General features: G+C 44.1%; 1 protein-coding gene across 1 annotated transcript in view; it reads right to left on the bottom strand.

Moving 5' to 3' along the window:
* MAN1A1 (mannosidase alpha class 1A member 1) overlaps positions 1–18,231 on the bottom strand; it is a 73,162-nt gene that overhangs the window by 17,256 nt on the left and 37,675 nt on the right. Inside the window, exons 4-5 of the mRNA XM_026666051.2 lie at positions 1,661–1,741; positions 1,016–1,110 (exon numbers count right to left, since the gene is read on the bottom strand). Coding sequence (XP_026521836.2) covers positions 1,016–1,110; positions 1,661–1,741 — 176 coding nt within the window. The remainder of the gene's footprint in view (positions 1–1,015; positions 1,111–1,660; positions 1,742–18,231) is intronic.

Here is an 18,231-nt window from a genome sequence, read left to right as displayed (position 1 = left end):
TTGAAAGGAGTAGTCTTATGATTCCACCAATTCAAAACCTGTGAATGACCTCCCAAAGCTGCATAGGAATTCTATACCAAAACTATAGGGAGTTATGCAGGATATACTATTCCACACTATACAGCTCCTACTCCAGGTCTGGGTTATTAATTATCCCTCCTCCTTCATTACTTAAGAAAGCAACATGTTTCTCATTTTAATTCATATCATCTTATGTGAAAAAATATATATTATACGTTGACTTTTTAAAAACTTTATTGATGTGACTTCTTTTTACTCTGGTAGAGTTAATATACCTGAACTATAGAGCAAACTGCTGATTTTAGACGTTTTGTTAATTGAACTACATTGATTCTAAGAAAATATAGCTAATCTATTTGAAAAAAAAAATGGTTGACTCAAAATGTTAAGAAAAAAGGTTTAGAAACAGCTTTTACTTGAGATGATTCTGCAATTATGAGTTATGTTTCGGGAACAGTGATCTGGGAAAGAAAACATGTTCATATACTTCATTATGACCTCTATAGCACATGTTCACGGTTTCTTTTCAGAACCAAAAGCTATTAATGCTTCCAGTCATACATCTTAAGTTCAGTGTGGCAACAAGACTTGGATCAGAAATGGACTACTTAGGATCATGGAAGACTGGGATATCCACCATTGCTTTCAGTTCTAAAAAAAGATTCAGATTCAGACATATGCAAGATTTTCTAACTATTTATCTCACGGATCTCCAGTTTCAAAGCAGGAAACATTAAGCTTAATGGTTTGACTGAAAAATGACCAAGTCTCCAGGATAAACCTGATTTTGCTAGGGATGGAAAGTCTCTGCCTTGCTCCCTGCTGCTCCCATTGTCTTACACTGAAAATGAGTCACATTTGCAACTTGCAACAAAAACATAGGAGAAATGACTACCTGGTAGCAATTCAGGGGATCAAGGAACTTAATTGGCAAGGAATAAAGGAAAGTTGGTCTGCAAGATTAACTTATTCAAATTAAATGATAAGCTTTTACCTTTTGATATTTAATAATGCCCAAGGAATTCCTGTGGGGGTATTAAAAGCTGGAAGTAACTTTTCTCCTAGTTCTACTGCTTTTTTTCGGAATATCTAAAAATGCAAATAAACAAGAGTTAGGCAATACAGGAAGAAATGAAAGCAAGGTTTCTATATTTTAATCTGAAATTTCAGATAAAATTCAGAATATTTTTTCAAAACTCTTTAGAAATATTTGGCAATTTGACTAAATAAAATTCTGTTTAATACAAACAGTATTAATTACATTTTTTTTATTTTTTATTTTTAAAAATTGATGGGAATAAGGGTGAACATGAGATGATCCTTCAAATTGTTATGAATTAACTTGCCTATCAGCTAACAGAGGGTCAACTCAAAACACAGAGAAAAACAGGATTATTGTAACAAAACAGAAGAAACAAGGATTGAAGCTAGAAACCCTGAGACTGTGAGTTCTAGTCCTGCCTTAGGCACAAAGTCAACTGGGTGACCTTAGGACACTCATTTTTTTTCAGCCATAGGAATGAGGCAAGAGCAAATCCGGGGGGAAAAAACCTAAAGGGACTAGTCAAGGCAAATGCCAGAGGTCAATACTGATTGCAAAGGCACCAAACAAATAAGCAAATGCCACATCCAATCTTACCTCTTCTCCCGAAAGATAGTATGCTGAAAGTAATCCTCCAACAAAACGGATATTTACTTCAAAAACTGAGATTTCTGCATTCTGGAAATATAAATATATTTTAAGCTATACATTAATTTGAACACAAGAAATGTAATAACTTTCTCCTATTATTCTTAATACTGTTAGTATCTGTATTTTGCATAATACTGAGGGAAGTTATGCTTTATTCCTCTAAACACTTATTCCATAAATAAGTACAAACCTATTTATGGAATATTAGTCTGTGGAAATAAGATTAAAAGACTATCTCATCTAAAGGGAATTCAATCAAGTAATTTGAGATTTACAGCTATGTGTGCTTTTATAGTTTCCTGCACCTGAGTTATTCTCTCACTTCTCTCCCCCGTGTGCATCTGAGTCTCACTCAAAGACTATTATGACCCACCTATACTGACCCACTTTATGCTCTTGTTTTCCTGCCTTTGTGAGCTTGTACTACACTGCAGCACCCGCCATGGCCTGTGGTCTAAGGCAGGGATCCCACCTTTTCGGCGCGCGGCCCGGTTCCGACATCAGCTGGGCACCGCGGCCCGGTACAGCGTCAACTGGGCGCCGCCATCTTTTATGACGAAAAGGCGCTTCCGGTGGCGTCACGGGCGCTGTTCGTCATAAAAAAGATGGCGGCGCTCAGCGCTGGTGAGCTTTTCGGGTAGAAATGGCTTTCTACCGGAAAAGCTCACCAGCGCTGCGCGCCATCTTTTGATGAAACAGCGCTTCCGGTGAGCTTTCTACCCGGAAAAGCTCACCAGAAGCGCTTTTTACCAAAAAGATGGCGGCGCCCAGCAACCAGCGGCCCGGTAAGGCTTGTTCAGCGGCCGGTGCGGTCCGCGGACCGGCGGTTGGGGACCCCTGGTCTAAGGGCCTCCCCCATCCCCTGTGGCACCTATTCATTCTTTACCTGGCACTTCCTCTGTCCTCTGCTTAATGAACCATGTGTCTTGGGGTGATGATGATAACGGGGATTGCCTGGATTGCTATCCCTAAGAAATGTGGTCATGTAACACTGCACTTTATGGCCACTTTCTTTTTAGTGATGGCAATCCTGGTCCCAGTTGCAATCATAACTCAAGGATTATCTGACAAAATAGACTTATATGGAAAAAGAGGCTATGGGGAGTCTTGATTTAGAGACTTTTATTTTGCCAATCAGGCACCCATAAGCTTTCCAATAAATGCATAAGCAAGGATAAAAAAATACTAACTTCAAAACTGATAAAAAAGAAAGAAAGCACATGAGTCCGGGAATTATAACAGAGTAACTAAAAAGTTGGATTATGTTGCTTGAAATATTTTACCTTTCCCCTTTTGCCAACTCTCCCTCAAATAATGACAAACACACACACTCACACACACATTCACAATCCACTGTTGCAAATAAGATACAGAATTTTCTTTCTATTTTCGGCAACCCATGTATTCAAGATGTTCAGAATATATTCTTGATATAATTGGGGTTCACCATCCGTTGCTCCATGAATCCTCCCATTGACTATCAGCTACAACATTATCAGTGGAAAACTGGCTGCTGTGCCCTTTGCTCCTATTTTCATTTCCTTATCCTCATATTCCTTATTTTCCTTAAAAAATTATGTTTAATATAAAATGTAAATTTTCCCTACATTGTTGGCTTCCAGAAGCACCCACACTTTTTACAAGATGGATTATCAATTCTCCTTTCTGTCAGGAATCACTTCTGGTGAGGAATGGCAAATTGACGTTCATTGGTTCATGGGAGATATTGTGGCCAAAAGAGCAGCTGAATATCACATCCAGACTGTCAAAAAGATGTCCCGAACTTATACTTATATACTCTGTGTATCTATGTTGTTTTGTTTTGTGAGTAGACAGCAGAAACTAATGTTTTTGCAGTCTCTTGCTAACAATTAGGTGTCACAGGAATCCATCATGCTCAGAGCTATTAATATAGCTTTTCATGGACTCAAAGGTCTCTCACACTTTATCTTCTGAATCACTTTGAAGAGTTTTTTTTTCCCTTATGCTTTTTAAAGTTTTAAAAACCTTTAGAACTGCAACTCTAGAATTTGCTGGGTAGTTTCTCTTCAATCCATTTAGAAGAAAATTATGTGCTTCAAGTTTTATAAGAACTGTTTTCTTTGAAATTTACTACAGCAAAAGGATGATTACAGTGCTGATTTCAAAAAGTTTTAAAATGGATTAAAGGTTCAGGTGAATTTGAATTAAAAAAAAAAAGACTTTGAAGTTAATTAAAAGGATCCCCTCTTGTGGGAAGAGCTCTTTTGTTTATATTTTGAACTGACAAGAAAACTTTGAAAGGTGGACAATGGAGGGCACCAGATTGTTATCTTAAAGAGAATGATGTTTGGGTTCACTTAATTATGGTTAAAATAATGGGTTGCTCTCTCTGGTGATATCTTTTTTTTTTTTTACTAGGACAAGAAAGTGATGGTTACTTTAGGTAAAGTTTAATTTGTTGCAATGGATTTATTTGTAATATGTTATTTTATACATAAATAATGGTTTACTATTTCTCGTGATGTTTAATGCTTTTTTTATTGGGACTAGATGTTTGTTATGTTTGTTTTTAATTAGGACCGGACTTTGCCTATTTGCAGAGAGGGGTTAGGGGAATTTGCTTAAATGGAAATGGAGATATAAATATTTTTTATTTCTGATCATCCTTTCTGGACTTTTCTTGATTAATAATGAGACTTGAATATAAAGAGATGGGCTTATCGAAAAAGGGATGAAGTATGGAAATATTTGGTTACATTTTAAGACACAGTGAAATTGTTACTATTGATTATTCTTGCTGAGGATTTGTTATTTTTCTTTTTTACTTCTTTTGTTTTGATTTTTCTCTGCATTTAAAATTTTTTTGTATACTATATAATTCAATATAATCCTCAAGAACACCAGTAACCAACCAGTGGGCCACGGAAAAATTTTGGTGGGCCGCAGAAGAAATGGCCCCCAAAAGCAATTAATCTGGCCGTGCAGTTCTTGTGCCTCCTGGCTCTCCGAGGGACCCCGGAGTCAGGCCCGAGATGCATGCACCAACCAGTTCCTACACCCGGTGGTGGCGGCAACAGCAGTCACCTCTCCCAGCGCCTACTGTCAGCTCTTCCCCATTAGTTCTCTAGCTTTGAATTGCTCCTGGCTCGCTCTCTTTCCTCCCCCCCACCCACGTGCAGGCAGAAAGGAAAGAGAGACAGAGCTGTGCACTTTTCCAGCCCTTGCTGCTTCTCCCAACATCGAAGCCTCAGAAACGCAGGCAAAGCCGCCGCAGCAGTAGCGTCCTGAGTTGCCTTAGCATGCTTGGTTAGTTAAGAATCGCCCTACCCAGAGAAGGAAGTGGTGCTGGAGGAGGAGGAGGCAGTAGTGGAGAAGCAAGCAACTCAGGGTGCTACTGCTGTGGTGGCTTTGCCTGCGTTTCTGAGGCATACTTCACCCCTTTTTCTATAAGCCCATCTCTTTATATTCAAGTCTCATTATTAATCAAGAATGCTTTGCATCTTGGGAAGCAGGTGAAAGCAGAATATATATTCTCTCTCCAGACTAACAAGTTTGGATAGAATCTAACATAAGTAACATGTTCAAAAATCGAAGGAATACATTTGCATACATAAATTATTATGTTGTCAGCTTTAAAATTCAGCTGCCACATTTTTTTAAAGAGAGTTGGAGGAGTTGAAAATTTCAAGGTTATTCTGTATGTCGTATTAAGAAATTCCAGTGGTAGTTAATTGTTTCTCGTGATTTATGAAGTATAGAAGTGGGAGGAGAGAAGGGAGGAGAGAAGGTGGATTCTGTATAACGCGCGAAAATAATTTCACTTGGGAAATTGCCTTTGACATGCCAGATCTGTTCCTAAATAAATCAATTGGAGAGAAATGTCTCGGAGTGATTGATATCATGGATACTTTCTGGATCCCTTACATTTACTTCCCAAGTCAAACTTTTATTTTTTGAAGGGGGAGCTTGGCTGATACCCCGGAGTTCTTTTTTCCTGAGATGGAGAATTATCAACAATCAGCCGAAGTTGGAGATATGCTGGGGGGAGAGTATGGGGGCCCTCCCTCCAGAACATTAATTGAATCTGCAAGCCTTTGTTTTGAGCAGACTGTACAGATGCCAGCTGGAGGAAGCCAGAAAGACACATCAACTGACAGAGGTATGTTGCAGCCTTCGAGGAAATCCCCTCATTTTCCAGAGGGAAGTTTGCCCCCTGCAGAGAGTACCTTCCAGGGTGGGGATTTTATTCAGGCTAGGGGTGGATTCAATGCCAATGGCAGCCAGCACTAACCCTGCCCTTGTCTGAAGTGGGGTTGCACAGACAACAGACAGCAGCCACTTCCCCTCCACCCGATCAGGGAACCAGGCCACATCCATCTTCCTCCTGGCCACCACAAATGCAGCCCCAACCAGCAGAAAGGCCACAGGGACCCCTATTCCAGAGAGGCACCATCCAGTCAGGATACAGGGGGCCTACCCAGCCTACATACGCCACCAGGCCGGTTCCTTTCATTCCAGTACAACCTGCAGGGGCCCGGCCTGTGCCACCTCCGCAACCACGACCAAGGCTGGACCAAATACCCTTTAAGGCTGTATTTGATGGCTGCCATGAACATTTCAATTACTTCCTCACTCGAATCCAATCCCATATAGAACAATTTGGAGATCAATACACCACAGAGCGCGATTTGGTTACGGCCATAACAAATGGGATGAATGAAGGGATGCTTCAGACTGGGTGGCCCAACTACACAATGAACAAGCCCCCAAATTATGTGATGTAAATGTATTTATTCAATTATTAAGACTCAGATTTGAAAATCCAGACAGAGTAGCAGAGAATGAAGAAAAGTTAATGGAAATGAGACAAGACAAGCGACCCTTGTCAGAATTTATTTGGTACTTTAGAAGGGTCGAAAGCCACCTCATGGATTGGCCTGAAAGAATGACTTTACACTATTTTAAAAACGCCATTGATACAGAATAAAGAAGGCCTGTGAAATTAGGGGAATCCCAGAGACCTTACAATTGTGGTATGTCGCATCCCTCTGCTTAAATCGCAGTATCAACCCACACAGGAAACCCCTTCCAGCAGCCCTGCCTAAGAGAAGTGTGGCTAGGAGACTGCCGACCGGATCAGCTGAACCTGCTCTAACCCAACCTACCAGGGTGCTGAAATGTTACCAATGTGGCCAAGCCGGCCATAGAGCAGCAGACTATCTGGCCCCTGCTCCTGCACCACAAGCTCTGCAGTTGGTCTAATCCAGCTGTTAGAATTAAGAAGAATCAAGAAAGACCTCCGGCCAGGGGCAGGTTCACTAAACACAGCTGGGAGATGGGAGCAATGGACCACCAGACTGCCACCATGTGAGAACCCGGCCTGCGAAGACGACCCAATGGTGAGTGATCCCATCATACCTTTTACAGTCAAGGTCAAGTTAGTGGTACCAAACACGGGGGAGGCTGGGGAGTTAGAAGCTGTCATTGATACTGGATGTTCTAGATATCGAACTCCCCATCGTTGAACAATTGGGCATAAAGACTAACCCGCTAAAATGCCCAATCAGATTTGAGCAAGTGGATGGAACCTTAATTGGGGGGGGGGCAGCCACTCAGATGACTGAATTGATCAAGATGGAATTAGGGCCCCATTGTGAACTCATACACTTCATAGTGGCCCCCAAGATGTCAGAATCAATCATACCGGGACTTGCTTGGCTAGGCAAATGGGCCCAACGATCAAATGGGAGGATGGATTCAGAAAAATCCTCATTGGACCAGGCCCATTGCCTCCTCTTCCACCTACTACAAAGTCACCAGTCAGCTTGAACCCAGAGCCTGAACCAGCATCCATGGCATCCCACCATCTCCCAGATAACCCCCAGGTACCCGACCAATACAAAGACTTGGCTAAAGCATTCAGTGAAGAAGAATGTAATGTCTTACCTCCCCATCAAGCCACTGATTGCGCCATAGAATTAGAGCCTGGGGTAAAATTACCAAAACCAAAGATGTATTCCATGACGCCTGCTGAAATGACTGAATTAAGGAAATACATCGACAGCAATTTGGAGCGAGGTTTTATTGAGCCTGCCAAATCAAGACTAGCTGCCCCCGTGTTGTTCAAGGAGAAGAAAGATGGCGGGTTGAGATTGTGTGTTGAGGCGTGAACGCCATATGCATCAAAACATGTACCCTCTCCCCCTTTTGAAGGACTTATTGAACCACCCGTCGAAGGGCAAGATATTCACCAAGCTAGATCTCAGGGAAGCTTACTACCGGGTCCGCATCAAAGAGCGAGATGAGTGGAAAACTGCTTTTAACTGCCCTCTGGGTAGCTTCCAATTCAAAGTCATGACTTTCAGACTTCAGGGGGTCCAGCAGTGTTTATGCAGCTCATCAATGAGGTGCTACACCCTCACCTTTACCGGGGGGGGTGTCCTTGTGTACCTGGATGACATCCTTATCTTCAGCGAAACCATGGAAGAACATGTTCAATTGGTCTGACAAGTTCTAGAAAAACTTCTAGCCGCCAAATTATATGTGAAACTCTCAAAATGTGAATTCCACAGAGTCGTTGGACTACTTAGGCTACTGAATATCCAACCTGGGGATTGAAATGGATCCCAAAAAGGTGAAAGCGGTGCTGGACTGGCAACCCCTCAGAACCCGAAAACAACTTCAAAGTTTCTTGGGGTTTGCCAACTTCTATAGACAATTCATTCCATCCTTTGCTGAAGTTGCCCTCCCATCGACAGAGCTATTAAAAACAGGCCCGTTGCCCATCAAACCAAAGCCAAGTCAACCCCTGGCTTGGACTATGGACTGTCAGAAAGCTATCGAGGCCTTAAAATGCCTCTTTGCAGCTGAGCCCATCCTCCAGCACCCAGATGCGACCAAACCTTTTATTGTCCAAACGGATGCAAGTGATGTAGTGGTGGCAGTTTTTTTGCTACAAAAGGACTCTCAAGGCCGACTGATGTCTTGTGCTTATGTGTCCAAAAAGCTGACAGACACAGAGCGAAGGTGGGTGGTCTGGGAGAAAGAAGCATTCGCCGTATGACGGGCTTTGTTGACTTGGAGGCATTTTCTAGAAGGGGCGCCAGAGGCCTTTGAGGTATGGACTGATCATAAGAACCTCAAGGCTCTAAAGACCCTTAGGAGATTATCGCCCAAACAAGTCCACTGGGCCCAATATTTCAAACAATTCAACTTTAACATTAAATATATCCTTGGAGGGAAAAACGTACTGGTGGACTCTCTGTCCAGAAAACCTCAGTTTGACAGCCACTGAGAGGAAATAGTACAAAACTTAATTTCAGAAGCTCAATTGGCAGGCTAAGTGACTACTCGAGCCCAAGCCAACTGCAACCCCAAACACCTGGAAGATAAGCCGACTACAGAATTGAAAACGGCCCTATTGACCGACCCTTGGTTCCTGGACCATCAAACCAAGTTGATAATGAATGATGGACTGGCTTGGAAAGGGACTAAGCTTTATGTACCCACAACCCTAAGACTACTGGTACTAAAGCATAGCCATGACTCCCGGCTGGGAGGCCACTTCGGATTCCTAAAAACCCTACATTTACTGAGAAGACAGTTCTGGTGGCCAAAAATGAAACCTGATGTTGAGGACTATATAAAAAGTTGCTCAATTTGTGCCACAATGAAACACAGAACTGGTAAAACCCCTGGCCTCCTGCAACAAGTTGCTGAACCAACCTAACCTTGGGAAGAGATCACAATGGACTTTATTGTTGAATTACCTAAGAGTGAAGGGAATACGATCATTGGGACTATAATTGACTTATTCTCTAAACAGGCCCATTTTATAGCCTGCAAAGGAGTTCCATCTGCGAAAAAACTTGCAAAGCTGTTCGTGAAACTTATCTATAGACTACATGGTGTACCTCACAGGGTAATATCAGACAGAGAGGTACAATTTACCGCAAAATTTTGGAGGGAATTTCTGAAATCCATTGGTTCCTCTCAAGGGTTATCCTCTTTCCATCCTCTTGTAACAGAGCAGCAGAGAGGGCTAATGCCATGATTGAACAATACATTAGATGCTATGTAAATTATCAACAAGAAAATTGGGCTGAGTTATTGCCTTTTGCAGAGGTTGCTTACAATAATGCAGTACATAGCAGCAGGGGATTAACTCCATTCCAAATCAACACTGGAATGGATTTTGTCCCGATGCCAGAGTTACCTAGACAACCTCCCTCATCCATGTCCCTAACAGAATGGATGAACTCATTAAAGAAAGGATGGGAAGATACAAAAAAAGCTTTGACCAAAGCTGCAAAAAAATTATAAAAAACAGGCGGATAAACATAGATCCCTTCAACCGCCTTTTAAAGTTGGGGACAAAGTATATTTGTCGACCAAGTATCTTAGATTGAAACTGCCCAGTAAGAAGCTGGGTCCAAAATTCTTGGGTCCGTTCCCAATTTAAAAGATAATCAATCCGGTCACTGTCCAATTAAGTCTTCCTTGAATATTGGGGGAAATTCATCCAGTATTCCATTGTAGTTTACTAAAACCAGCTACTACATCAATGATAAGACCACCACCAATCGCTCCTCCTAAACTGTTAATGGTACAGGGGGAAACACATTATGAAATTAAAAAAATTCTCAATTCTAGATTACGGCGTGGCTGATTGCAATATCTGGTCTTATGGAAAGGATACTGTCTCTCGGATGCTAGTTGGGTAAAAAGTTGGAATGTTCATGCTGATCAATTGGTTAACCAATTCCATGAGGATTTTCCCCATAAACTGAAGGGTCCTCGTGAGGGTGGAGAGGGGGTTAAGGAAAATGTGTTAACCCCTGTATCTGGTTTTGTTTTCTTCTCTTTTAGGAGGAGGAGTTTTCAAGGGGGGACGCCTGTCAGCTTTAAAATTCAGCTGCCACATTTTTTTAAGAGAGTTGGAGGAGTTGAAAAGCTCAAGGTTATTCTGTATGTCTTATTAAGAAATTCCAGTGGCAGTTAATTGGTTCTTGTGATTTATGAACTGTAGAAGTGGGAGGAGAGAAGGGAGGAGAGAAGGTGGATTCTGTGTAAAGCATGAAAATAATTTCACTTGGGAAATTGCCTTTGACATGCCAGATCTGTTCCTAAATAAATCAATTAGAGAGAAATGTCTCGGAGTGATTGATATCATGGATACTTTCTGGATGCCTTACATATGTATTATTATGCATACAATGTATACAAAAAAGTATGATATAAAACATTAGAGTAATAGAATTTTAATATTAATTGTGGTAAAAGAATTGTGTTCACTGCCAGCTCCCTATTCTTGATTCCAATATAACATACAGCACAGTCTGCACTTAAAGTAACTCCAGAAGAGGAAGTGTCCAAAGCACCACTCTGTTCCGTTTTATTGCATGAGTTTCAATTGCTGAGCTTGAAGTGTTTGAAATAGCACCATGTACTCAATCCCTGCCCTTCTTATCTTATTTAATAGGGAGGGGCTGTTGGGTGAGCACCAAAAGTTATAAATACCTCAGCAAAGCAAGAAGTACTGAAGTTTCTTCAAAAGAGGCAATTCTCAGGCCATTTCTGAAGAAACCAAATGTGGTTCCAGAGGATGAAAACAACTGTAATTGGTTAACATGCTAGTGCCTAATATGCTCTTCCTTCTTTCTTCCTTATCAACGGCTGATCAACTCCAGGCTCGCTTGAATGAGACACATTTTCTAGATCTTTTTCAATGTGAATTGAAGTCTAGTTATGGAACGGAAATTATTTTGGTTGCTCTGTAGCAGACTTGAGCATTTTACAGTCCATGGGCCACAGCTGGCCTTTGACTGTCCCTGTCTGGTGGGGAGAGGCAGCGATGGGGAGAGGGCAACCCTCCACAACAGTCCCAGTTTCTCAAGTCATCCTTTGGGAAAATTAACTGCCCATTCCTTCTCTGTGGGATCACCTGTGCCATAAAAGACCCAATCTAACCCAATCTAGGGGGAGTGCATCCCTATTAGTTCTGCTGGACCTTATCAGCAGCTTTTGATTCCATCAATATTTTTTTTCTGGATAGGCTGTTGGAGTTAGGATGAGGAGGTCACTGTATTAAAGTGCTTCCACTTCTATTTAGATATGTCTGTTTCCTCATAGCAGTTGAATTATTGAGTGCCTCAGGATTCTTTTGAGCTGAATGATTGTTCTGAGGTTAATGATTATACTGGCTGTTGTTTTAACTGTTTCTGTTGTTGTTAGGCATTGTGAATGCTCTAGGTTGGAATCTCAGAATATAAATCAAAATAATAAATAAATATAACGTGTAACACCAGACATGGGGCTGCCAACAGCAATTTTAAGAAATCAATGTGTACTTAATTGAAAATTATGCTGTTTTTACTACTCATATCAGAGTTTGAAAACAATTACCACTATGCTTTAGAATAGCCCACATTTAATGAAAATTGTTTTCAGAGTTGCCGACTTCTGCTTCTCAAATAAATCCTCACTTAGATTTGTAGGAAGCTATTCCAAACAAAGGTTTTGATGTATTGCTCACAATAAGTTATATCTCAGTGTCACATTTTGTTTTGTTTGAAAAAATGCATTTATTGCAACTTGAAGAGCTTTAACTCTAGACTCACTGCCTGAATATTGCATGCTGGTTTATTTCTGACCTGTACATACGAACAGCTCTTAGTCAGGTCAAGGTTCACTTTATTTCTGTTTTTATTTCTCACATTAACTAACAAGATGCTTCTGGGCTGTTTCTCAAGCAGTAGACACACTCACCTTCCATCACTTTCCCAGGAACCAGTAATTGGAGGTATTTGCTGAGAATTAGCACTGTATCTTCAATAACAATAGCTCTGACTAGACCCATTCTCCATGAATTTATCCAAAGCCCTTTTAAAGCTGTTTAAATCACCATGTAAAGGTAATTACATGGTAATTACCAACTTTCCCATAATGAATTCCATAGGTTTGTTACATGCTGTATGAATAACTCCCCCCCAATTCTAAACTTCTTTGAATCAGTTTCATTAGATGGCCCTATCCCTGCTCAGTTGTTGTTTTTTCCTCCCAAGCTAAGGATTCCCAGACATTCTTGGTTTTTCTCATACAGAAGATTTTGAACCCCTGATGATTTTCATTGCTCTTTTTTGCATGTTGTCTTATATCTTTTTCTCTAACTGTGGCAACCAGACTGTATAAAGTACTTCAGATACAGACATACAACACATTATTTGTATAAGGGTATTACAGTGTTAACAATGCAGTTTTATTGTTGATCTCTTAAGGAACGCCTAGTATGAAATTTGTTTTTTCCCCCCACATCAGCCATGTACAATGAATTGACATGGCCAGTGAACTATCCACTATAATTTGAAGACATCTCCACGATAAATTGCAGACAGTTTAAACCTGTTCTATGCCAGTAATTATAAGTGCAGGAGGTCAGACCTAACAGATTAGAGTACTTTATGGCAGCTGTGCATTTTATTGTAGTGCAGGAATGTGAGAGCGCAGGAAAACAAACAAGCTGACTTCAGATGCTAAAGTTCCATACAGGTTAGGTCTAAGACCGGAAAGGTGTTTAGCAATAGAAGTCAAAGCTCTTTTTTAATAGTTCTGATTGAGACATGCCTATTTTCTTGAGTCATATCTTTTTCTTTGAGGGGCCTCATAGAAGGTCTTTTTTCTTCCCTTTGTATGAGGACTATGGATCATCGTCATCAATCAATCAGAAAAGAGCTGGAAGGGACCTTGGAGGTCTTCTAGTCCAACCCCCTGCCAAGATCCTATACCATTTCAGATCATTTTACAATAGGCAATGATAAATTCTATGTTTATAATAATGACAAAAATATATTTGCATAAAAATCATGTAGGAAATAAATCAGGCAAGTCAGCACTTGCTTCCCTTCCTGTGAGAAGGATTTTCTTCCATTTTAAGTGTTCTGAAATATGTGGGCAATACTGATTCTTTAAAACATATGTGAGATTAGTAACTTTGAACTGACCATACTTATTGCCAGGTCTCATGTCAACACAATTATTTTTCATATTCTGCTTTCTCATTCACATACTGTTTCCAGAACAGTAGCTGTATAATCTGGCACTAATTAAAGCAGTTTGTACCTTTTCATTTAAAAATGATCCAATCACCTATCTATATATTGTATTTCAAGCAGCAGAAAGGAATCGACCTTCTAAATAAACAAATATCCACAGAGTCAGAAGAGAAGCTAAGGCTGTGGCCCCCACCGTCTGGAATATTTTCCCACTGGAACTTCCATACGCCTGGCCTTTTGGAAAAGCCTTAAACCTGGCTCTGTTGGCTGCCTGGTATTCTGATAGGGGTGCTCTAAGTGCGAGGTGATTGATGGGTTAGAGAAAACCCCCACATTGCCTATTACCTTGTTTTTTAGTTTCTTATTTAATCTTTTAAACTTTAATCAATTTAATTTTTTAACCTTTTATTAGTTTTATCAGAATTTGCCTGTGCCTTTTGAGAAGAATGATAAATAATGTAGGCAAATTGGGGCGTTGGTCCTTACCTGATACGCCCCTTCTAGGCGAGCCGCGAGGAGCATCCAGACTGTGGGATGTGCTTCTGAGTCCTCTTCTTTCAGGCTGAGCTTTAGACGAGGAAACGCTCCGCCCCTCCCACGTGGCATCGCGCAGCCTCCCCAGTTTTTTGCGATAACGAGAAGAGAAGTTATTAATCCTTTCTAATCAACTATTGGCTCCTTGGCTGAAAACAGGAGTCCCCACCAGACGGAGATGCTAGGGTGGGGCTGGATGCTCCTCGCGCTCGCCTAGAAGGGGCGTATCAGGTAAGGACCAACGCCCCATTCTCCCTCGAGCCGCTCGGAGCATCCAGACTGTGGGACATACCAAAGCTTGGCTGTCCTATGGGTGGGACTCCGTCTGGCCCAAGGCCCCTCCGGATCATTGACAACCCTCTGTAAGACCCGCCGGCCAAAGGAGGCCTCAGCTGAGGCATACGTATCGATCTTGTAATGCCTGATAAACGGGGACGGAGAGGCCCAGGTGGCTGCCCTACAAATGTCAGCAATGGGGCTTGTGTGGCCCAGGCCGCAAGTGGCCGCACTCCTGGTGGAATGGGCAGTTATTCCACCGGTGCCGGCAGAGAATGGGAAAGGTAACACCTGGCGATGGTTGCCCTGATCCAGCGGCTGATAGTGGAAGGAGAAACCTTGAGCCCTAGTGTCTTGGGTTGAAAGGACAGGAAAAAGAGATTCCGACCTTCGTAAGGACTGAGTGCGCTTAATATATATACGCAAGGCCCGTCTAACATCTAGGGTGTGCCAAAGAACCTCCCTGTTCCCGGAGGGTCTAGGGCAAAAATTTGGTAGAACCAGTTCCTGAGATCTATGGAAGGGCGAGTTAACTTTGGGTAGGAAAGTGGGGTCAGGCCGCAGGGCGACCCGGTCTGCATGGAACACACATAGATCGCTCCTGACTGACAGAGCTGCTAATTCCGACACTCGACGAGCAGAAGTGATGGCTACTAGAAAAACTACCTTAAAGGTGAGGAACTGAAGAGATGACTCCCTCAAAGGCTCAAACGGAGAACGAGTAAGAGAAACTAGGACCTTGTTGAGGTCCCATGTGGGAAACCTGTGAACAGTGGGAGGGCACAGGTTGGTGGCACCCCTAAGGAAGGATCTAACCCGGGGTGATGGGAAAGGGAGCCGTAGTTATCACAGGAGACCACTGTTGAGAGGGCAGAGACTTGTCGTCTCAGGGTGTTAGGTGCAAGCCCTTGCGAAGGCCTTCCTGAAGAAATTCCAGAATCTGAGCCACGGAGGGAGAGAGAGGGTCAACCTGGGACCCACTACACCACTTGCAGAACCCTTCCAAGTGGCATCATAAATTGCGTGTAGTGGAGGGTCGCCTGGCGGCAAAATAGTGTCGATGACATGGCTTGATAGGTTCTCGCTAGTCAGACGGATCCGCTCAACTTCCAGACGGCTAACTGTAGCCATTGAGGCTCCGGATGTAGAAGGGGCCCCTGAGAGAGGGAGACCCTGTCCGGGGATCCGCCATGGGGCGCTACCGATAGGTTGCGGAGGTCCGCAAACCACGGTCGCCTGGGCCAATAGGGAGCCACCAGGAGAAGGTCTGCCCTCTCCTGAATGAGTTTCTGAATGACTCTGGGCACTAGCGGGAGCGGAGGGAAGGCATATAGGAGCCCTGGGGGCCATGGGCAGCGCAGAGCATTGTGGTTCTCCGCCCGTGAGACGGATACCGGGAGAAAACCGTGGAAGTTGTGTGTTGGATGGGGAAGCGAACAGATCCACCACTGGAAGGCCGAATATCCTGGACGCTTCCTCGAACAGGGATGGATGAAGTCGCCATTCTGCTTGGTCCACCGTGGCCCTGCTCAGCCAGTCCGCCTGGGTATTGTCTATCCCGGAGATGTGTTCGGCTTTTAGTGATAGGAGGTTGGCCTCTGCCCAGCGGCAAAGGCGCTCGGCTTCCCTCATCAGTTGAATTGACTGGGTGCCCCCTTGCCTGTTGATATGGGCCTTGGCCGTGACGTTGTCTGTGAGAACGAGAACATGGCGACTGCGGATCTGGGGAAGCAGCGCAGAGCCAGATGGACGGCATGGAGCTCTAGCCAGTTGATGCTGCATCTTTGTTCGGTCGGCGACCATTTGCCTTGCGCCCGAGTGAGTTGAGATGAGCGCCCCAACCGGATAGACTTGCGTCGGTAGTGACGGTGAGTCTTTGAGGCTCCGCAAAGAGGTGGCCTCTGTTGATGGCGGGATTGGTCCACCAGAGAAGAGACGTGAGGACCTTTGGAGGGACATTGACTCTGATCTTCGAGTTGCTTCTTCCGGATCTTTGGAGCGGGAGCAGGAACCACTGGAGGGGCCTGCTGTGTAAGCGGGCCCAGGGAATAATAGAGATGCATGACACCATTTTTCCCAACAATCTAGAGAGGTCAAGCAAGGCCACCCTCCTAGAACGTCTAATTTGTTTGACCAGGTTTGAATGCTAAGAAACCTCTCTGGGGAGAGAAAACTCTCTCTGAGACCGAATCAATTATGGCACCCAGGTGGTTGATTCGGGTGGAAGGGGTAAGTTGGCTCTTTTGCCAATTGACTAGAAACCCGTGTGCCCGTAGGGGCGGAAGGGTGACCCTGGTATCCCTGACTGCCTGGGACTTGGACGGGACAGGATAAGGATATCGCCAAGTAGCAGTGGAGGCGGACAGGAATGCTCCTGAGGTGGGCCGCCAGGGCCGCCAGGACCTTGGTGAAGGTCCTGGGGCCGAGGCCAGCCCAAAGGGTAGGGCCACGTATTGATAGTGAAGGCCATTATAACAGAACCTAAGGAATTTGTGATGAGAGGGCCTGATAGGAATATGAAGGTATGCCTCAGAGAGATCTATGGAGGACAGCCAGTCTCCCCACCTGGTGCCTAGGAGAATGGATTGCAAGGTGTGCATTTTGAATTTGCGCTGGATAAGGTGACGGTTGAGCCGTTTCAGGTCTAGGATGGCTCTCCAGCCCCCAGAATGTTTGGGCACGACAAAGAGATGGGAGTAAAATCCCTTTCCTCTCTGAGCCGGAGGGACAGGTTGAATGGCCTGAATATCAAGCAGGTGATGGATGGCTGCATCCATTAATGCACGTTTGGTGGGATCCCCTGAGGAGGGGATGGGAAGAAACGATCAGGGGAGTGGATTTGAACTCGAGGGCGAGACCAAACCTTATTGTGTCTCTAACCCATGCATCGGAAGTGGATTTGTCCCATTGGGCGGCGGTGGCGGAGCGGCCACCAATGGGGAGGGAGAAGGAGGCTCACCTTCTGCGGTAGGGCCTTCCTCCCGTGCCCGAAAGGGTCTCTTATAACCACCCCTCGCCTGGTCCTGTCGCCTGAGTCCGTGCGATCCTGGGATCGGAAGGAAGGGGGTCGGGGAATCTGGGCGGGAAGGGGGTTGGTAGAAAGGCGGGAAAGCTCCTCCGAAAGGGCTGAGAGCCCTGGTCTCCGATCTTCGAAGAAGGGAAGGCAAGTACTTCCTCTTGCTGCGACCCTCGACCAGCAGGGGTTCGAGGGCCGGGCCAAACAGTTTGTCTCCTGTAATAGGGGCAGTGGCCAGCTTGACCTTATTCTTTACGTCCGCCTGCCAGTGTTTGAGCCATAGCAGGCGACGAGCCGTGACGGGGACGTGATGGCCCTGGAAGAGAATTTCACCGACTGGTAAGTGGCGTCAGCCGAGAACTCGGCTGCAGCCACTAGCTTCGCAATGTCCTGGTGCGCCTCAGGTTGGAAGCAGGGACGTGTTCCCTGAGCTGACGTAGCCAGCGGATAGAGGACCTAGTGAAAAAGAGGCGGCGGTAGCTGACTTAATGGCCCAGGCGTCGGATAGGTGGGCCCTGCGCAGGGCCAGCTCCACCCGCTTATCCTCAGGTTTCAAGGCCTCTAGGGCCTCACTAGGTGTAGAGGAGGAAGCTAGACCCACAATAGGGTCATCGACCTCTGGAATGTTCAGGAGGCTGGACAGTGCCGAATCGAGATTA

Source organism: Notechis scutatus, chromosome 1 (genome assembly GCF_049901735.1).
Source record: "Notechis scutatus isolate UNSWTSFEM ecotype Mainland chromosome 1, rNotScu1.2, whole genome shotgun sequence".
NCBI lineage: Eukaryota > Metazoa > Chordata > Lepidosauria > Squamata > Elapidae > Notechis > Notechis scutatus.
Note: the sequence above shows the minus strand (reverse complement) of the source record. Positions and strands in the feature narration are given on the sequence as shown.